The sequence below is a fragment of the Herpailurus yagouaroundi genome, unplaced genomic scaffold (genome assembly GCF_014898765.1).
Source record: "Herpailurus yagouaroundi ecotype Mexico unplaced genomic scaffold, PumYag 166, whole genome shotgun sequence".
Taxonomy (NCBI): domain Eukaryota; kingdom Metazoa; phylum Chordata; class Mammalia; order Carnivora; family Felidae; genus Herpailurus; species Herpailurus yagouaroundi.
Genome location: NW_024412407.1, coordinates 3,918,320 through 3,940,736, shown reverse-complemented (window position 1 = coordinate 3,940,736; position 22,417 = coordinate 3,918,320). Strand labels below are relative to the sequence as shown.

The following is a 22,417-nucleotide window of genomic DNA, read 5'->3' as shown; positions in this document are numbered from 1 at the left end:
GGACAAAGGTGCCAAGACCAATCAGTGGGGAAAGAATAGTTGTTTCAATAAATGGTTTTGGGAAAACGGAATATCCACATACAAGGAATGAAGATGAACTCTTACTTTATACCATATACAAAAATGTACTGAAAAATGTATCAAACACCTAAATGTAAGACCTAAAACTATAAAACATATCAGGAAAAGCTTCATTGGGTTTTGCAACAATTTCTTAGATGTGACACCAAAAGCACAGGCAAGGCAATAAAATTAAATACATAAACTGGACTACATCAAAATTTAAACTTTTATACATCAAAGGACATTATCAACGCAGTGAAAAGACAATCCACACAGAATGGAAGAAAATATTGCAAAGCATGTATCTGATAGGGGGTTAATATCCAGAATATATAAAGAACTCCTACAACTCAACAACCAACAGCCACAAAACAACCAGATTCAAAAACAAGGAAAGGACCTGAATATACATTTCTTCATAGAAGATACATATATAGCCAATAAGCATATGAAAAGATGCCAACATCACTAATCATTACAGAAATGTAAATCAAAACCATAATGAGATACCAATTCACATCCATTAGGATGGCTACTATTTAAAAAAAGGAAAATAGGGGTACCTGGGTGGCTCAGTCAGTTGAGCCTCTGACTTCAGCTCAGGTCATGATCTTGCAGTTTGGGAGTTCAAGCCCTGCGTCAGGCTCTATGATGACAGCTCAGAGCCTGGAGCCTCCTTCGGATTTTGTCTCCCTCTCTGTCCCTCCCCCACTTGCATTCTGTCTCTCTCCCTCTCAAAAATAAATAAAACATCTGGCCGCCTCAGTGGCTCAGTTGACTGAGCATCCGACTTCAGCTCAGGTCATGATCTCACGGTTTGTGGGTTTGAGCTCTGTATTGGGCTCTGGGCTGACAGCTCAGAGCCTGGAGCCTGATTCAGCTTCTGTGTCTCCCTCTCTCTGCCTCTCCCCTGCTTGTTCTCTCTCTCTCAAAAATAAATAAACATTAAAAAAATTTATTAAAAATAAATAAATAAAACATTTTCAAATTAAAAAAAAATAAAACAAAATTAAAAAAGCAAAATAGCACATGTTGGTGAGGAGGTAGAATAATTAGAACCCTTGTTCACTTCTGACGGGAATGTAAAACGTGCAGCTGCTATGGAAACAGTACGGTGGTTCCTCAAAACAATTAAAAATAGAATTATCACATATGATCTAGCAATTCCGTCTCTGGGCTTATACCCAAAAGAACTGAAAGCAGACTGAAATATCTGTATAGCCATGGTCATAAGTTGCATTATTCACAATCACCAAAAGGTAGAATCAGCCCAAGTGTCTACTAAAGGATGAATGGATAAACAAAATGTGGTATTTATACACAATGGAATAGTATTCAGCCTTAAAAAGGAGGAAAATTCTGATGCATACCACTATGTGGATGAACCTTGAGGATTATGTTAAGTGAACCAAGCCAATCACAAAGAGACAAATACTAGATGACTTCACTTATATGAGGCACTTAGAGTAGTCAAATTCATTCAAACAAAAAGTAGAATGGTAGTTGCCAGGGGCTGGGGAGAAAAGGGGATGGAGAGTTACTGTTGAATGGTTACAGAGTTTCAGTTTTGCAAGATGAAAAAAGTTCTGGAGATGGATGCAGTGAGGGCTGCACAATGTGAATGGGCACTGAATTATTTACTTTAAAATGTTTTGAAATACTAACTTTTATGTTCTATATATTTTACCATAACTACATTAAAAACACAAAAACAAACCCTAAAGTACTGGATGTAATTGTTACCGAACTGAAGTGTTCCAACTTCAATTTTGGTATTATCCCAGTAATTTTTTATGCTTATGGTCAATAACCCCTTCAGGGTTTTGCTAATTGAGCCCCTGAAGCATTCTGAATCAAGGTAAACATGAAGTAAAGAAAACCGATTCTCAGACCATACTTATAAGCATTTCCTGGGCAAAAGATTCCCTTAACTCACCAATGTCAAGAATTCTATCTCCAGGTCGGTTCCACCTCCAGCCTTCCAGCTGCTGATGTTCAGTGTATTGTAGTCGTCTGTCATGGAACACTACACGGAATATACTCTAAAAGGGAGCAACACAATCAAATGATAATAGGATCCTTTAAAAGTCAGTGCTGACCTGTCAAAAACAATGAAATCTTGCCATGTGCAACAACGTGGATGGAGCTAGAGTATATCATGCTAAGCGAAACAAGTCAGTCAGAGAAAGACAAAATACCATATGATTTTACTTGTATGTAGAATTTAAGAAACAAAACAGACGAACATATGGGAAAGGGAAAAAAAAGGAGGGAAGCAAACCATAAGAGACTCTTAAAGATAGAGAGAACAAACTTGAGAATGCAAGCTGGTGCAGCCGCTCTGGAAAACAGTATGGGGGTTCCTCAAAAAACTAAAAACAGAACTACCCTACGACCCAGCAATTGCACCACTAGGCATTTATCCAAGGGATACAGGTGTGCTGTTTCAAAGATGCACGTGCACCCCAATGTTTATAGCAGCACTATCGACAATAGCCAAAGTATGGAAAGAGCCCAAATGTCCATCGATAGATGAATGGATAAAGATGTGCTGTGTGTGTGTGTGTGTGTGTGTGTGTGTGTGTGTGTGTGTGTAATGGAGTATTACTCGGCAATCAAAAAGAATGAAATCTTGCCATTTGCAGCTACATGGATGGAACTGGAGGGGATTATGCTAAGTGAAATTAGTCAGAGAAAGACAAAAATCATATGACTTCACTCATATGAGGACTTTAAGAGACAAAACAGATGAACGTAAGGGAAGGGAAACAAAAATAATATAAAAACAGGGAGGGGGACAAAAACAGAAGAGACTCATAAATATGGAGAACAAACTGAGGGTTACTGGAGGGGTTGTGGGAGGGGGGATGGGCTAAAGAGTAAGGGACACTAAGGAATCTACTCCTGAAATCATTTTTGCACCATATGCTAACTAATTTGGACGTAAATTTAAAAAAAAATTAAAAATTAAAAAAAAAAGGATTTAAACATGAAACAAACAAAGAGAACAAACTCTGAGGGTTGGTGGAGGGAGGTGGGTGGGGGATGGGCTAAATGAGTGATAGGTATTACGGCAGGCACTTGTGATGAGCGCTGGGTATAATATGTAAGTGATAAATCACTAAATTCTACTCCTGAAACCAATATTACACTATATGGTAACTAACTAGAATTTAAATAAAAATTTGAAAAAATAAATAAAAATAAAAATCAGTGCTGACAAAAGAAAACCAGCAGAAGTTACCTCCAGTTAGTTTTCTAGATATAACCTAAAATTATTTTTCCTAACACCTGTTTCACCCTATGGGTGCCTGGGTGGCTGGGTCAGTTAAAGCATGACTCTTGCTTTTGGCTCAGGTCATGATCTCACGGCTTATAGGTTCGAGCCCCATGGTCGGGCTCTGCGCTGGCAGCACAAAGCTTGCTGGGGATTCTCTGTCTCTCTCTCTCTCTCTCTCTCTCTCTCTCTCTCTCTCTGCCCCTCCCCTGTGCTCTCACTCTATCTCTCAAAAATAAATTAAAAAAAAAAATCTGTTTCACCCTAAAACCCATCACACCATGCCAAATTCTACTTTGGGGTAAATTTTATAAGTGCTCAGATATAATCTTTATAGTTACTAGTACCATATTTAATACTTGGCTTAAACATCAGTCCTGATGGACTGGGTATAAAGGATTCCTATTAGAAGCATTTCTACAAGTTTCTACTCTTACCATGTAATATCCAGCTCAGCTCTTCAGATGTATATGAAAAACTCACCAAGCTCCCTCCTTGCTAACCCACCACACGACACTGAGGGTAAGCAGGGGCTGTATCAATCAACTTCCCTTTTGTTACTCTGGCTTTGTGGAGGTGCTTATTTATATCCCCCCCACCAACTTTCACAGCGGCTGACCAAACTCTTCAGTCCCAAATGTGCTGTGAATTCATTGCTCGAAGTCTAGACTAAAATAACTGCTATTCATTAACAGCAGTTTCTGTTTTTCTTGTTACTAGACCAAGTATCCAAAGAGACACTGGAGCTTTTCTAAAAATTTCAAGGAGGTTACTCTATTCCACCCAAAACAACTTCACTGAGCCAGGAGACTACTTTGACATGGAGTAGTAAGCCTTCTGTTTCCGCAGCTGTGAAAAATCTAAGTGAATAAGGGGGCTCACTCTCACGCCAAAGGAATTACAGCTTCCCACTCTGCCAGCAAATTGTAGTGGGTAAGAGATACCACCAAGCCCTTAATGGAAGCAAAAGAATATTACCCAAAAAGGGTCAGTAAAAGAATACTGCGCAGAGAAATGATTTACTCATTTTCCTTTACCTTCACCAACTTGCCATTAATTTCTGGAAGTTCTCCAAGTTTCCTATTGTCTAGCATACGAATTTCATAAGACTGTCCTAGAAGAAAAAGTAACTACATATTATATTAATCATAAATTAACTTTGCAAGATGCACAAAGAATAAAATCCAGCTGAATATGCAAGAGTATAATATTATTAGTATTATTAACAAAACTATAATCCTTTACTATGTGCTAGGCACAGTGCTAAGTGTTTTCATACATTATACAATTAACTGATACAATCCTCAAAACTACTATCAATCCCATTTTTACAGATACAGGAATTGAAACGTAAAGAGTTTAAGTAACTTGTCCAAGGCCATGCAACTGGAAAACAGAGCTGGGTAAGGTAATACTTCTCGGTTGGTAACCAATGAATGGGGATGTCCAGGGACCATGGATTAGAAAGAAAGAGGGAGACAGGAACTAAAAATGGGCAAGTACACAAAAGAAGCCAGTAATATACATTAAACATGACATTAAGGTGAAAATCTCTGAAGTAAGGCTTCAACTCTGACAGGTCACGCTAGAAAGATGTACTTTTTACATATAAGTATACCTACTAAAATATCATCAATCCAGCATATCTTCAATAATACTAACAAATAAGGAAGCATCTAACCTTGATTGAGATATGTCAGGGTTTCATCATGGAGTTTCACTGCTGGAGAGGTAGCAGCACAAAGCACGTATTGAAAAGGTAGGATTTTATTCTCATTATCAGGGGGCAAACTTGACTCTTCTTGCTTAAAAATGGGCAACGCAAGGACATCACTGAAATAAAACAAATAACTTACATTAACATCGGACAGAAGTGCAAAAGTGGATTTATGCTGAAACAATTTAACTGCAATTTGCTTTGGAAAACTATACACATTATTCACTTTAAAAAAAAAAACAAAAAACAAAAAACATTACTCATTTTGATGAAGTTTCTTCCCAACCACTCAGTTCAGATTACCTGCTGTGATAGTCCCCTCACCACAACAATGTGGGCAATGACAGATAGATATTCACTGCTAAGACCATCTAGACAGGGGTTCCTAAAAGGGCTCTGAAAATTATATGCAGAGTTCCAAAATGTCAATTTAGGATGCTCAGTAATGTGTTTGTTCTTAGAAAGGCACCAACTACAGTTATCTTTATAACCAGCTGATCTACTCTAAGGACTAAAACAAGACTCAGAATTCCTAGAAGCCACTTGAAAAGGACAAATCAATGACCAGTGTATATTTCAAGGTCAGCTTACACTCTGTGGAATACAGCTAACTAGAAGTGCTGTGTTTCAGTTCCTAAAAGCCTTACGCAAATCTTAGACAAGCTCTCTAGTCTTCACTCCTTCATCTATAAAATGGGAACCACATCTGCTCTCTAGAGTAAATATGTAAGAAAGTATTTTGGAATTCATAAGGGACTAAAATTGATGTAAAGGATTAACAGTAATCTTCCCTCATAAACTCTAGCCATGGATTAGTGGGAAAGAACATCCTGGGCCCTATCCTGGAGACCGACTGTTATGATCAACATTTGCTCCAAACTTTAAAAGAATCTTAATAGATGTACCAAATTAAAAAGTGTTTCCAATTATCTCAAGACATGCCACAAAATTAAATGTATTTTATTTTACTTTAAAGAATTTGTACATGTAATCACCAGAACAGCTAAAATTAAAAAGAATGACAACCCAAATGTTGGCAAGGATGTGGAACAACCAGAACTCTTATTCTTTGCCAGCAGGAGTGTAAAATAGCACAACCACTTTGGAAAAAGGTTTGACCATTTCTTATAAAAGTAAACATCTATCTGCCCTTTGATCCAGCAATTCTATTCATAGGTATTTATCCAAGAGAAATGAAAATATAAGTCCATGTAAAGCTTGTACATAAATGCTCATAGCACAAAAGCAAAAATGGGAAAGAATCCAAATGTTTATAATTAAGAGAAACGGATGCACAAACTGTGGTATATTCCATACAGTAGAATACTACTCAGCAAAACAAAGGAATGGAACAACATGGATGAATCTCGCAGACACGATAATGAACAAAAGAAGCTACACAAAAAGAATATATAATGTATGATTCCATTTATATGGTGTTCTAAAACAGGCAAAACCAAGGAGAACAGTGGTTTCCTGGCAGGGCAGAGATTGCTTGGAAGACATACAAGAGAACCTTCCGGGGAGATAAAAATGTTCTACACGATGTTAAGTGTGTGGGCAACACGAAAATTCTTTATTTTTTTTTTTTATTAAAAAAATTTTTTTTAACGTTTATTTATTTTTTTGGGACAGAGAGAGACAGAGCATGAACGGGGGAGGGGCAGAGAGAGAGGGAGACACAGAATCAGAAACAGGGTCCAGGCTCCAAGCCATCAGCCCAGAGCCCGACGCGGGGCTCGAACTCACGGACCGCGAGATCATGACCTGGCTGAAGTCGGACGCTTAACCGACTGCGCCACCCAGGCACCCCGAAAATTCTTTAAATGTACCCTCAGCAGTGTACAAACATCCTCCCCAAACATTACAGAATCGTTACATTCAGGCAAAAACCACCATTGACAGAAAAATGGCTGAACTCAGGTAAATCTTAGAGACAACATTAAAAATTCTCATTGGAAAGCAAAACAAGCAGAAAATGCTCTGATTATTGTCCTAATAATCCACACAGGAGTAATAAAAATTTAATGGTATTAATGCTAACAAACAAAACAAGCAGGGGGAAGGGAAGAGTAAAAGAAATTTCTCTTTTCTGCTGATGTCTAAACAGCAAGGTTACGTGTTATTAGTTGAATCCAGGCACTCGGGACGCAAACCAGCTTTTATGGAACACAAGTTTCTTGTTGCTAAGAAGTATCTCAAAGGCTAGAAAAACAAAACGTGCTTTCATCCCCTTAGGTCTGGAGGTGTGTGTGCTGTGCTCAAATGCATGGGGTTGAGTGGAGAAGGCAAGGACTCCCTCTTTCTGTCTGTATTAATTTGTCAGATAAACATACTACCGATCCCTTGAGACTACTTAAAACTGTAGAAGCATGGGTTTTCTAGAAAAGTATTCCATGCCAGTTCCTCCACTTCTACAGTCAGGAAGTTACCAATGCTCCCACCACAAACAGTACAGAACATAAAGCAAAACACTACAAAACTTCAGAAACATGATGGTAGTCTTTGGGAGACTTTATTACCATACCATTCCCAATACATATCATTCTCAAAAACATCACCTCTGATGATTCTTTGAAAGATTAGTGAAGATTATCAGGAATCAAGGCAAATCGGATTTTGCAACATAGCAACAGCTCAACCTTTAGGAATGTAGGGTATTTTTTTTCTTCTCAATGTTACTGCCTAGCAAAGTTAATATATAGCAATAGTCCCTAGTCATCTCAATATAATGTGGCTTTACATCTAATCCCTCATGACTAAGCAAAGGACTGTCATTTGATGCTCAAATTTTAAAACGAATTCTACAAGCTACCTCTAAAATTAAATAACTCAAAACAGCCAAACCAAATACACAAAGCTATATTTTCTCATCAGAGCTTTTAAGATCCCAAAACCTCAAACATATTTGAACTATTCATGTTCTTGCAATACTGCATTTCTTTTACTCTGCTGTGGATCAAAAATACCATTTGATTTCACATTCCCAGAGGTGGAGGCTAAAGGTCATTGGCAAACACAGTTCTAGGCCCCTGTTTATAGCAAAACAGTGATGAATTAAGTAAGAAATCGTAACAGATTTGGAAATACAAAAGTCTGCTCCTCTGTCTCAGGGGTAAATGGAGCATGGATTAGGGAAACCCACTCTGGTGGAGTCTTAAGTAGTTGGTACCAATGTATAATTTAGCATTTTATTATTTTATCTGATTGCTTCATGTATTTATTTTTTTTAAGATTTTATTTATTTTATTTTTCAAAAAAGATTTTTTTTGTTAAGTAATCTCTACACCTAATGTGGGACTTGAATTCATGACCCAGAAATCAAGAGTCCTTTGTTCTACCAACTGAGCCAGCCAGGTGCTCCTGCTGCATATATTTAATTCATTCCAATGAAACATAAGCAGTTTGAAGGAGCAACTTCTGTTTTCTGTTCTTAGTAAATATTTGTTGCTGTGATTTACATTTTTGTTTGCATTTTCCGGAATATTCAGCACTAGTACACTGTGATCATTTTATTTTTTTAATGTTTATTATTTTTGAGGGAGAGACAGAGAGAAAGAGAGCAAGCAGGGGAGGGTCAGAGAAAGAGGGAGACACAGAATTGGAAGCAGCCTCCAGGCTCTGAGTTGTTAGCATGTGGGGCTCAAACTCACAGACTGCGAGATCATGGCCTGAGCTGAAGTCGGCCGCTTAACCAACTGAGCCACCCAGGCGCCCCTTATTGCGATCATTTTAGAGTTTGACATCTCACCCTATCTGTGATCAAATGTAAGGATACAGAAATCTCACCTGCTAAAAAGATAACTTGAGTGTATGTTAAATACGTGCATTGCTAAGTGGAAATTCACACCCGAGAGTGAAAACATAGCAGAAAGCATCTGAGTGGAAGCAACACAGGAACAGAAGCACAATTAGAAGTGATCTTGCCTATATGTAACCGGGATTCCATGAAGAGCTGCTTCACGGTCTTCTGAGGCATAAACTACTCTTTCCAGATAAGGCAGCCTCTGAATGTCTGTACTAAATTCACAGCTACGGTTTACTTAACCTTCCCCCTCAGGCCTACTAGCTGCTAAATGCCTTCTTCTAGAGACAGCCTACTGAAGACAGAGGGAAAGGTTTGATGAGCTCTCCTTGAGTAAGAGAGGCAAGTAGACAGGTTGTCCATAGCATCAAGGGAAGTCACAAAAAAGGATGCGATCTTCCCATTTGTGACAACACGGATGGATCTGGAAGGTATTATGCTAAATGAAATAAGTCAGATTGAGAAAGACAAATACCATATGATTTCACTTCTGTCTGGAATCTAAAAAACAAATGAATAAACAAACAAAAAGCAGACCTATAGAGAACAAACTGATGGTTGCCAGAGGGAAGGGAGTGAGGGGAAAGGCAAAATGAATAAAAGGGAATAGGAGACACAAGCTTCCAGTTATAGAATGAGTTAAGTCACAGGAATAAAAGGCACAGCACAGGGAACACAGCTGATGATTACTGTGTGCATTGCATGGTGACAGATGGCAACTACACTTGTGGTGAGCACAGCATACGTATAGAGAAGGTGAATTATTGTGTTGTACACCTGAAACTAATGGAATACTGTATATGTCAGCTATACTCAAATTTTAAAGATCTAAATAAGAAATAAATAAATAAAACAAATTAATGCTATAAAAACTACACTGCCAACAAAACACACTTATTTTCATTCTTTCTGGTAAAGAAACAGCAGTAAAGAATTTAAACAATATGGTCAGATCCAAAGAATAAGCAGGTGGGTAAGAAACAAAACAAAACAAAACAAAACAAAGTGGGAGAGATAAAGAGAGAAAAGACTCTGGCCCCATTAAGAGAATGATAGGACAACCACCTCTTTTCCTCCATCTTTTCACATGCTCTTGTCCTATGGCTTTCAAATTTTTCTGAATACCATTTACGTTAAGTACTTTCTTGAAAAAAAAATTTAAAGTTTATTTATTTTGAGAGAGAGAGAGAGAGAGAGCACAAGCAGGGGAGAGGTAGAGAGAGAGGGAGAGAGAATTCCAAGCAGACTCCATACTGCCAGTGTGGAGCCTGATGCAGGGCTCGATCCAATGCACCATGAGACCATGACCTAAGCCAAATCGAGAATCAGATGCTTAACTGACTGAGTCACCCAGGCTCCCCTAAGTAAGTCGTTTTTATATTAAGACTCAGTGGATGTGTCCCCAGAACTGAAATAAGTTTCATAAAACAATACTTATTAATTTTGGTATTTTCTATAGCACTTCATTTTTGAAAACGTTGACCACAACCTGCAGTTTGAAGAACACTGCTCCTCTTTCCCTTAAAACTTTGCACTAAATTAAACCAAGTTTATTTACAATCCCTTTATTAGTATTCAAAAAACAACACAATAAAAGACAAGTCTTCCAGATCAGACTGTCATTCAGCTACTCAAGAATAGGTTATATTATCTACTTTAATAGACAAAGAAATACAGAGACTTACACAGAGAGTAAACACAGACAGTACTTCCTCAACTCATTATTAGCTCCCTTTTGGCTCTCTCATTTTTAAATTCATACAGCACATAACTCTCCATTGCAAAGGAACAAAGAATGCTGCAAAATATAACAGCCAGCATATTCACACTGAAGACTGTCTTAAAAACTGCGATCCAAATCCTGCTTTTTTAAGTCAGAAAATATCTGGAAGTAAAATAGTTTTCAAGTAATCTTCTGCCGTAACTTGTAGACTGCATTACTAAATTAGAGTCAAATCCGTATGGAAGGCATATAAAGATCAGTGCTGTTAACCTTGGGTGCATATTAACAATTGATGGTGGGGTGGTGGTTAAAACTCCTTCCTGGGCCATATCCTGTGCCAATTAAATCAGAAGGGGGGCAGATCATGAGCTTAATTACTTAGTTCCATGTCTTAATAAGCCAACATAATGGGTATGATCTCCATGTCATCGAAGATGACCACCTCCCTATACCAAAATCTGATTTTCCAGAGGTCCTCAATGAGCCATCCTGAAACACTACCTCTAATGGAAAGGGAGTTTCTTCAATCTATGCATATCTATCACCACTACTAGAGGGAAAACACTCAGCTTGACATTGAATCAGTAAATCTCTTTCCTTTTTTTTTCCCCCCATTTATTCAGCAAATAGTCTTTGAGCACCTACTATCTTCTGGGCCCTATTTTAGGTGGCAGGGATAGAACAATAATCAAGTACAGATAAGGTCCCCCTTAAAAGTATAGCATCATTGTCTAAATTCCTATCTGTGAACAGCAACAAATCATACTACATTATTCTACAAATACGTATTTGTTTTATTTCCAGTTCATTGTCCTTACAGTATTACAGATACTCAAGTAAGCATAAATGAATCATTATAGAATACAGAGCAAAAATGATACAACTCAAAAAGGCTTAGTATATCTCTAGCAGGTGTTTTACATAACTCTGACCTGAGTATCTTAACTCCACTACTCCTTTCCAGCTGCAAACCTGGAATGCAGACTGTCCAGTGAGTAGGACATCAAAATGACAAGTGAGCAGTAGATAAAAACACCATATCTGGATTTTATGCTGATGATGCCCCTGACAGAGATATTGGTCATCTGACAAGTCTTTCTTGTCAGAAAGTATTTATGGAACTTTTTTCAAGATCTCAATACTGGGCTTAATGCTCTTTAAGCACTTTAAGAAGTACTTCTAGATATAAACCATTCTATTTCTTCCACACAGTTATGAGAGACCAGCAGTTTGAATAGTTGTCATTCATTACATACTCAAAGTTTACCCAAAAATGAAGCTAATTCCTCTCCCTCTACCCCAGTCTCTGGATCTTCCTCATTCTACTCTGTTGAATTATTTGTCAACTACTATTTATTTACTGCTATAAGCAATGCACTTTTTATTTTTCCTTAGCTTAGAAAGTCAATAAAAACTTCTCACTTCAAACCTGTCTGCAAGCCTTATTTCTTTTCAAAGCTGAAAAGTATCTGACCCATTTCAGATACAAATTTACTTCCAGAAAACTTGCAAGATATTAAAAGTTTAATCAAAGAAATATGAATCAGCAAAGCCCTACCTCAGGAGATTTGCCAGATATAGGCCTGCTTTCTGTTGTTTTTTTTTTTTTTCCCTACATTACAGGATTAGCTCTGACCAGCCTATAAATCTCATTAAAACACTGCTAATTGAAAATATCACCTGTGGCATCATTAGTATCAGGCTCTTCTATTAAATTTGAAATTACTGACTCTTCCCCTTTAGGTGATAAATGGCAAACTGCAACAATATTCGTGTGTTATATATTCCAGGAATCTGACAATTTTGATAAAGGAAGTGGAACCCCCCCCCCCCTTTTCAGTATTCAAAATCTGATTATCTACCATCAGAGTATGACCTAAAGGGGAAAACAAGATTGTTCTGTCTTCCTGCGACTAAGGGAAACCATACATAGACCCTTATATGGTGCTGAGCCTCAAATCTTCTTTTCAAGTCCAAAATGTCTACCATTTCTTTTCTTTTTTTTTTTTCTTTTCTTTTCTTTTTTCTTCCTCTTCCTCTTCTTCTTCTTCTTCTTTGATGTAGTTCAGCTTCCTTCCCTCTTCACAGACAAGCATCACTCACCACCTATCTGTTGGTGTTCTGTTTTGCTCATTTCATCCCCACTACCAAGCCTATCTTCAAAGCCCCCAAATCTCCTTGGTCCCCCATTCCTCGCTGCAGTGAAATACAAGCATAGATTTTTTTTTTTTAAGGCTTTAATTGCTAATGACTTTTGGGAAAATCCTAAACGTACCAGAACATTAGTCCTATGAAATGGTAAAAAGGCCTTGGCGATCTCTCTTCCCTTTGTGCACCCAGTGGTAAGCCTTATGAAAATCGCTCCTCTTTCAAACCATACCTTTGATGAAAGCCTAGTCTTCTAAAATGGCCAACACATTCCCTGGAGATATTGCAAATTAGGCTGATGATGTAATCAGAGCAGAACTGTTATTTGCTCCCTTTCTTTTACAGTAGGTAGACAGAGGGAAGTAATCTGCATTTCTAAGAATATGCAGAGCAGAAGATACCTATGAAACTTCAACGCTTCTCAGGGACAATAACCATCTTTTTATCAATATCAGCCAATCTGCAGCCAGAGTAACCTTTAAAAATGTAAATTTGGTGCCCCGGGGTGGCTCAGTTAAGCCTCCTACTTCAGCTCAAGTCAAGATCTCACGGTTCCTGGGTTCGAGCCCCGTGTTGGGCTGTCAGCCCAGAGCCTGGAGCTGCTTTAGATTCTGTCTCTCCCTCTCTCTTCTTTTAAATAAAAAATTTTTAAAAACATAAATTTAAGGGGCACCTGGGTGGCTCAGCTGATTAAGTGTCTGAATCCTGATTTCAGCTTAGGTCATGATCTCATGGTTTCCCGGGTTTGAGCCCTGCATCAGGCTCTGTGCACTGACTGTGAGGTTCCTGCTTACGATTTTCCCTCTCTCTGTGTCCCTCCCTATTCACACTCTCTCAAAAATAAATAAACTTAAAAAAATAAAATTCCTATAAATTAATATGAAAAAGACCAACTCCCCTCCCCCCCCCAAAAAAACTTGAATACTTACTTCTCAAGAGAAAACATGAATGGCTAGTAAACATGTTGAACAGGTGCTCAGACTCATAAAAAATCAGGAAAACGCAAATAAAACCACAATGAAATCCACATCCACTAACTGACAAAAATTAAGACACTGACTAAATAAAATACTGGTTAGGATGTAGAACAACCAAAACTTTTAAACTCCTAAGTATACTGGGAAAAACAAGTTAGCATTATTTTGAATAAAGATACACAAACTTCGAGCTGCCTTGGTGGCTCAGTAGTTTAAGTGCTGGACTTCCTCTCAGATCATGAGCTCAGGTCATGATCTTGCAGTTCGTGGCTTTGAGCCCCCTGTCTGGCTCTGTGCTGACATCTGGGAGCCTGGAGCCTGATTCAGATTCTGCATCCCCCTCTCTCTCTGTCCCTTCCTGCTCTTGTGTTTTAAAACAAACATTTAAAAAACAAAAAGGGGGGCGCCTGGGTGGCGCAGTCGGTTAAGCGTCCGACTTCAGCCAGGTCACGATCTCGCGGTCCGTGAGTTCGAGCCCCGCGTCGGGCTCTGGGCTGATGGCTCAGAGCCTGGAGCCTGTTTCCGATTCTGTGTCTCCCTCTCTCTCTGCCCCTCCCCCGTTCATGCTCTGTCTCTCTCTGTCCCAAAAATAAATAAACGTTGAAAAAAAAAAAATCCAGCAATTACATTAATCCTACAACCCCTCTGCCTGAAACATTTTCTTTCTCCATCTTTGCAGGCTCAAATCTTACTCTTCTTTCAGATACGCCTTCAGGAGGTAGTATTTAGTATTTCTATGCTCTAAACACCTGTAGGACTTTATCTCTAAGTGCTCTGATGTATCAGTTTCTAGCTTGTATCATACCTATTTAAATACATGTCTTATCTTCTCTAGCAAATTATAAGCAACTAGAGGACAAAAAGTTGCTTGATTTTGTCTTTTAATCACCATGGCACCAGACACAGCACTACATATAGAAGTGTATGGTTAAGACTCAAAGCTACACAATCAAGCTGGAACACAAAACCTAGCATTCAGAAGGCACTCAAGTATGTGTTGAAGGAATAAAAATCTGCTGAGGGACTGAATCAACCAGGACTTGATGTGCACACAAAGCATGAAGTAGCCGTGAAAGAAAATCACAACATCAATTTGTGTATCCAAAGCCCCCAATCTATTTTTCTCCCAGATTCTGGTTTGATGTTGCATCAGGAGAGCCAGCTATCAGCTACAAATGGAAACTACTGCCAACCAGGCAGACAAAGAATGAGGGCAGGGCAGGAGGAGGTGGAAAAAAGAAAGAGAAGGTAACAAAGCAGAAGGAAGGAATGGCAACGCTGGAGGTCAACTTCCATAAGTATTCCAAGAGAGCAAGAACCAGAAGGAAGCAAAGTTACAGACCTTTGGCAAAAAAGACAAGGAATGACAGGACAAGTTAAAAAGACGAGGAAAGCGAGCCAGCAATCGATTATGCGCTAGACACTCTTGGACTTATATTATGCAGTATTTCAGACTTTACAAGAAGGTTAAAAAAAAAAAAAAAACTTAACAGATACCTGTGTACGCTCCACTCAGCTTAAGAAATAAAGCACTAACAGGGAGGGGTGCCTGGGTGGCTCAGTCAGTTAAGCGTCTGACTTCAGCTCAGGTCATGATCTCATGGCTCCTGAGTTCAAGCCCTGCGTGGGGCTCTGTGCTGACAGCTCAGAGCCTGGAGCCTGCTTCCAATTCTGTCTCTGTCTCTCTCTCTCTGCCTCCTCTGCTCACTCACTGTCTCTCTTTCAAATATAAAAAAACATGGGGCGCCTGGGTGGTGCAGTCGGTTAAGCGTCCGACTTCAGCCAGGTTACGATCTCGCGGTCCGTGAGTTCGAGACCCGCGTCAGGCTCTGGGCTGATGGTTCAGAGCCTGGAGCCTGTTTCCGATTCTGTGTCTCCCTCTCTCTCTGCCCCTCCCCCGTTCATGCTCTGTCTCTCTCTGTCCCAAAAATAAATAAACGTTAAAAAAAAAAATTAAAAAAAATAAAAAATAAAAAATATATAAAAAAACATTTAAAAAAAAGAAAGAAAGAGCACTAACAGTTGAAGCCCTCTATACCCTTCCTCCATTGTATCCCCCTTTAACTTCCAGAGGCAACAGTAACATAAATTTGGAGTTAAACATTCTTACTCATTTCTTTGTATTTTTACAGTGGTGCCATCTTTTTAAAAAGCAGTGGTAAATTTTATGGTAAAGGGAGGAATCTCACCCAAATACACAGTCCATCATAAGACACTGAGAGTAAGAGGGAAAGTAAAGGCACAGTCAGTAACAACTGACCAATTCTAAGACCCAAAAAAATGGAAGATTTAGGAGATGGATGGGTAACAGTTGAAGGGGGAAAAGTGAAGGCAAACAGTAGTGAAAAAGACGCACAGCAAAAAAGAAGAAAATTCAGGTTTTCATAATAATTTTTTACTGTTTGTTTTTCCAAGAGAGAGGGAGAGAGAGAGACTGAGTATGAGCAGGGGAGGGGCAGAGAGAGAGGGAGACACAGAATCCGAAGCAGGCTTCAGGCTCCAAGCTGTCAGCACAGAGCCCGTTGCGGGGCTCAAACTCACCGACTGTGAGATCATGACCTGAACTGAAGTCGGATGCTCAACCGACTGAGCCACCCAGGTGTCAAAAATTCAGTTTTGATGAAGAGAAATAGTTGCCTCAGAAACTGCTACGCTAGTGGCCTTTGAAACAAAATAGAGTGAATTCAGTTCACATACCCAACAAATCAGCACAAACTATCTGTTAGACACTCTTCTCCTGGAGCATTTATTCTAACTGGGGAAAGTCAAACAAATGAATAAGATATCAGATGTTTGGAAAAAGATAAAGCAGAGCAGAGTAGGCAGAGTACTGGTGAGGACAAGGAGGTGTTTGCTATCATATGTGAAGGTGGTTACAGAACCTCTCTCTGACAAAGTGACATTGGAGCAGAAACCTAAAGCAAGTAGGGAATGCAGAAGACTTTCAGGAAGAGGGGCGCCTGGGTGGCTTAGTTGGTTAAGCATCTTTTGTTTTTTAGTGTTTCTTTTTTTATTAAAAATTTTTTTTAATGTTTATTTATTTATTTTTGAGAGAGAGAGAGAGAGAGAGAGAGAGAGAGAGAGAGAGAGGCAGAGCACAAGCCAGGGAGGGACAGAGAGAGAGGGAGACACAGACTCTGAAGCAGGCTCCAGGCTCCCAGCTGTCAGCACAGAGCCCAACACGGAGCTCGAACCCACAAACCGCAAGATAGTGACCTGAGCCGAAGTCAGCTCCTCAACCCACTGAGCCACCCAGGCGCTCCAAGGAGCTCTACTCTTGATTTTGGCTCAGGTCCTGATCTTACAAACCATGAGCTGATATAGCATGGAGCCTGCTTAGGATTTTCTCTCCCTCTCTTTCTCTGCTCCCTACCCACCCCCCTGGTGTGCATGCACACATGTGTGGGCTCTCTCTCAAAATAAATAAAAATTTAAAAAAAAAGACTTCCAGAAAGAGTAACAGCAAATGCAAAGGCCCTGAGGCAGAAAGGTGCATAGGATTTGAGGGGCCGTAAGACCATCAGATGTGGCTGGGGCAGAGCATGCTATAAAAAGAGTCTAGACAGAATGATCAGAAGGGAACCCTGTGTACATCGATGCCAGAACTGGGGCTTTAATTCAAGACAAGATGCAAAATGAATGGAGGGTTTCCAGGAGAAAAGTGAAATGATCTGCTCTACATTTTAAATAAACTATCATATAATTTATCATTTAAATAGGGACACTTTGTGAGTGAACAAGGGTGCTATTAGCAATTACCTCAGGACAACAGACATTAACAAGACCTTAATTTTAAAAGGCTTCTGTGCAGGGGTGCCTGGGTGGCTCAGTCAGTTAAGCGTCTGACTTCAGCTCAGGTCATGATCTCATAGTGAGTTTGAACCCCATGTTGGGCTCTGAGCTGACAGCTTGGAGCCTGGAGCCTGCTTCAGATTCTGTGTCTCCCTCTCTCTCTTTGTCCCTCCCCTGCTTGTGCACATGTGCTCTCATGCTCTCTCTCTCTCTCTCTCTCTCTCTCTCAAAAATAAACAAACATTTAACAATAAATAAATAAAAGGCTTCTGTGCAGAGCCAGTTTGAAGGGGTTCTTCTGGTCAAATCTGGAATAATTTAATCAAGATATATAATGGTAGTAAAAGATTACAATATATTGAATAAAGTAAAAATCTGAGACTACATTGTTAAAAAATAAATCAATAAGAAGGGAAAGTTCCCTCTTACAGTAGACAGCCAACTAGTAAATGTAGAAGGAAAGACATAATTAGAAAGTCATCATTTGGGACGCCTGTGTGGCTTAGTCGGTTAAGCATCCCACTCTTGGTTTCAGCTCAGGTCATGATCTCAGGGTTTCATGAGTTCAAACCCTGCATCTGGCTCTGTGCTGACAGGGCAGAGCCTGCTTGGAATTCTCTCCCTCTCTCTCTCTGCCCCTCCCCTGTTCATGCAGTCTCTGTCTCTCTCAAAAATAAATACGTAAAGCTATATAAATATATATATATGAAAATTATCATTTAGCAATCATCATAAAGAAAATTGATTAGGGCAAGAATCATCAATAAATGCTAAAACTGGTTGGTGAAAATTTGAAAACAGGATATGTACATGGTGTCAAAATGTCGCCCCTACAGAATGCTAATTACAAAAGGCAAAGCAATAAATTTATAATGGAGAAAATTGGCATACCCCACCTTAACCAAGTGGTCAAAATTAACATTGCCAGCAATGGGACCAATCAATAGCATGTGTACCCTAATATGATACACAGAGAACTCAGCATCCCTTCTTAGGTAGTACCACCCAAAGCGCATAACCTGAATCTACCATGAGGAAACATCAGACAAACCCAAACTGAGGGATATTCTACAAAATAACTGACCTCTACTCATCAAATTGTTAATGTCATAAAAATACAAAGACTCGGGGCGCCTGGGTGGCTCAGTCGGTTGAGCATCCGACTTTGGCTCAGGTCACGATCTCACGGTCCGTGAGTTCGAGCCCCGCGTCGGGCTCTGGGCTGATGGCTCGGAGCCTGGAGCCTGCTTCCAATTCTGTGTCTCCCTCTCTCTCTGCCCCTCCCCCGTTCATGCTCTCTTTCTGTCTCACAAATAAATAGACGTTAAAAAAAATATACAAAGACTAATGATCTGCTCTAGATTAAAGGAGATAAAAGACATGACAACGGAGTCAATACATGATCTTGGATATTTTTTTGCTATAAAGGACATTATTGGGACAATTGGCAAAATTTGAATAAGGTCCACAGATTAGATCATACAGTGTATTGTGTGTTAAGCTCCTAATTTTGATCACTATATTATAGTTACGTAAGAGCATTTCATGTTTTTTTCCTGCCCCTCCACCGGAGAATTTCATGTTTTTTAAAAACACACACTGAAGTTTTTAGGCGTTAAGGGACACTGCAACTGCAACTTAAACAGTTCAGATTAAAAAAATAATAATAATTCTAGGTGTTGGGGAGGAGCAGAAGAGAGGAAGATAAAACAAATATAGCAAAATGTTAACATGTGAGTAATCTCGGTGAAGGGTATTTACAACTTCTTTGCACTGTTTTTGCAAATCTTCTTCAAGTCTGAAATTATTATTATTTTTTATGAACAGAATACACATAGACTTCTAAGTTTCTGTGTAGAGAACAGGCTATGGGGGTGATGAGTGCAGAGTTGGAAGCAGGGCTGGACCAGTTAAAAGGCTACTATAGATTAAGGACAGAGGTCATGAAAGACTGCACAGTAGGAAGCTCCAGGAATTGGTCCCTCCACCAAAATAACTATTGAGCCGGCACAAAATGCTTGAAGCAACTATTCTGGAACTCTGGAATCTGGTCAAATACTTGCAGCAAACAAGGGAATGCTTGAAGAAGAAAGAGGCTGGTAAATTTTAGTGAATTTCAGCATCTGGCACACCATCTACCTTCCCCTAGCTCCCAGTCCCATGGCACACAGCTGTGGGGACAGTAGCCTGGGATCCTGTTGCAGTCTGCTGGTGTCAGGGTGGGCAATAGGGACCTTGTCCTCCAAAACTCAGCATTATATATTCTGATTACTGCTTTTGATTGCTGAAGAGCTGGCACACAGGCTGGACATTGTTTCAACCACCATGGCTGAGGTGGCTTCCTTAGCAGAGTCAGACAAAGGGATTTAAAGAAACAGAACATTCTTTTTTTTTTCCCCATTTTTTCTTATTAGATCCAAGCATTTAAGAAAATTTCTGTCAAGTCACTGGTGGACCACGGAGCTCATAGAAGAGACTTCAGTGTTCACAAAAAATAAGGAACGCATTCTTTACAAAAACACTTTGGGAAAGTCACTAAACAAATGGACAACTTCAGCTTTAATCAAGTAACAACAGTAATCTCTAGGGAGGGAGTAGAATCTGATTTCCAGAGCTGCCATATTACAATACTCAAAATTTCCAGTTCTAAACAAAAAATTACAAAGCATACAAAGATTAAGTAAAGTATGGCCAATTCACAAGAAAAGAGAAATTGACAGAAACTATCCTTGAGCAAGCCTAGACACTAGACTTAATATACAAAGACCTTAAATTAACGATCTTAAATATGCTCAAAGAGCTGAAGGAAACCATGGACAAATAACTAAAGGAAACCAGGAAAACAATGTATGAGCAACTAAAGAATAGCAACAAAAGATCAAAGTTATAAAAAGTAAACAAATAGAAATTCTGGACCCAAAAGCACAAGAGCTGGAATTAAAAATGTACCAGAGGGACTCAACAGAAGATCAACAGAAGAAAGAATCAGCAAACTTGAAGATGGCAAATTGAGATTACTCAGGCTGAAGAGCAAAAACAAAAATGAAGAAAACTAAATAGAACCTAAGAATACAATGTTACACCATCAAGTGTACCAATGTGCATATTATGGGAGTCCCAGGAGAAGGAGAGAAAAAGGGAGAAAAGTTTTTGAAGAAATAATGGTTAAAAACTTTCCAAATTGATGACACACGTGAATCTACACATTCCAGGAGCTCAACAAACTTCAAAAGAATAAATTCAAAGACAGCCACAGCAAGGTACACAATATTCAAACTGTTGAAAGAGAGAATCTTCAAAGCAGCAAAAAGGGACTCATCACATTATGAGGGAAACTCAATGAAATTAATAGCCAATATCTCATCAGAAACCATGGAGGCCAGAGGCAGTGGGATGATATATGTAAAGTGTTGAAAGTAAAAACTATCAACCAAGAATTCTAAGATGAAGGAGAAATTAAAATATTTCTCAACAAAAGGTAAGGAAGTTCATTGCTAATAAACCTGCCCTACAAGAAATGCTAAAGGGAATCTTTCAGCCTGAAATGAAAGAACACGAGATGGTAACTCACAGTCATATGAAGAAATAAAGATTACACAGGTCACACAGGTAAAATACAAAAGCTAGCATACCATATTTTTGGTATGTAACCTCTTCTTTTTGTTTCCTATGTGACTTAAAAGACGAATACATAGGGGCACCTGGCTGGTGGAACGTGCAACTTTTCATCTTGGGGGTTGTGAATTTGAGACCCACATTGAGTGTAGAGCTTACTTAAAAATATTTTTAAAAAAGACAAATGCATTGGGGCGCCTGGGTGGCTCAGTCGGTTGAGCGTCCGACTTTGGCCCAGGTCATGATCTTGCAGTCCATGGGTTCGAGCCCCGCATCAGGCTCTGTGCTGACAGCTTGGAGCCTGGAGCCTGTTTCGGATTCTGTGTCTCCTTCTCTCTCTGACCCTCCCCTGTTCATGCTCTGTCTCTCTCTGTCTCAAAAATAAATAAACATTAAAAAAAAATTTTTTTTTAAAGACAAATGCATAAAACAATAATTATAAATCTATTGTAACAAGCACACAGTGTATAAAGACATAATTTGTGACAATAACAACATAAAGAATGGAAACAGAACTGATAGGAACAGAGTTAATGTATGCTCTTTTTTTTAAGTTGTGATATAACTGGGGCTCCTGGGTGGCTCAGTTGTTAAGCATCCAACTTCGGTTCAGGTCATGATCTCACAGCTCTTGAGTTTGAGCCCTGCATCAGGCTCTATGCTGACAGCTCAGAGCCTGGAGCCTGCTTCAGATTCTGTGTCTCCCTCTCTCTGCCCCTCCTCCCTTGGGCTCTGTCTCTGTCTCTCTCTCAAAAATAAACATCAAAAAAATAATAAAAGGGGCGCCTGGGTGGCGCAGTTGGTTAAGCGTCCGACTTCAGCCAGGTCACAATCTCGCAGTCCGTGAGTTCGAGACCCGCGTCAGGCTCTGGGCTGATGGCTCAGAGCCTGGAGCCTGTTTCCGATTCTGTGTCTCCCTCTCTCTCTGCCCCTCCCCCGTTTATGCTCTGTCTCTCTCTGTCCCAAAAATAAATAAACGTTGAAAAAAAAATTAAAAAAAAATAATAAAAAAGTAAATAAATCTGTGATATAATTGACATATAACATTATATTAATTTCAGGTGTACAACATAATGATTTGATTTTTATAGATATTGCAAAATGATCATCATAAGAAGTCTAGTTTAATGTATGCTCTTGAAGCTAAATTGTTATCAATTCAAATTAGATTCCTATACACTTAGGATATTAACTGTAATCCCCATGGTAACCACTAAGAAAGTAACTTTAAAAATATACAAAAAAAAAAGGAAATAAAGAAGGAATTAAAATGATACATTAGAAAAAATCAAACACAAAA

General features: G+C 39.2%; 1 protein-coding gene across 4 annotated transcripts in view; it reads right to left on the bottom strand.

Moving 5' to 3' along the window:
* Window positions 1-22,417, bottom strand: part of TFCP2 (transcription factor CP2) — a 48,103-nt gene that overhangs the window by 14,827 nt on the left and 10,859 nt on the right. For all 4 annotated transcript variants that reach the window (XM_040488113.1, XM_040488112.1, XM_040488115.1 and 1 more), the window contains exons 2-4: window positions 5,022-5,173; window positions 4,378-4,454; window positions 2,000-2,105 (exon numbers count right to left, since the gene is read on the bottom strand). In XM_040488113.1, coding sequence (XP_040344047.1) covers window positions 2,000-2,105; window positions 4,378-4,454; window positions 5,022-5,173 — 335 coding nt within the window. The remainder of the gene's footprint in view (window positions 1-1,999; window positions 2,106-4,377; window positions 4,455-5,021; window positions 5,174-22,417) is intronic.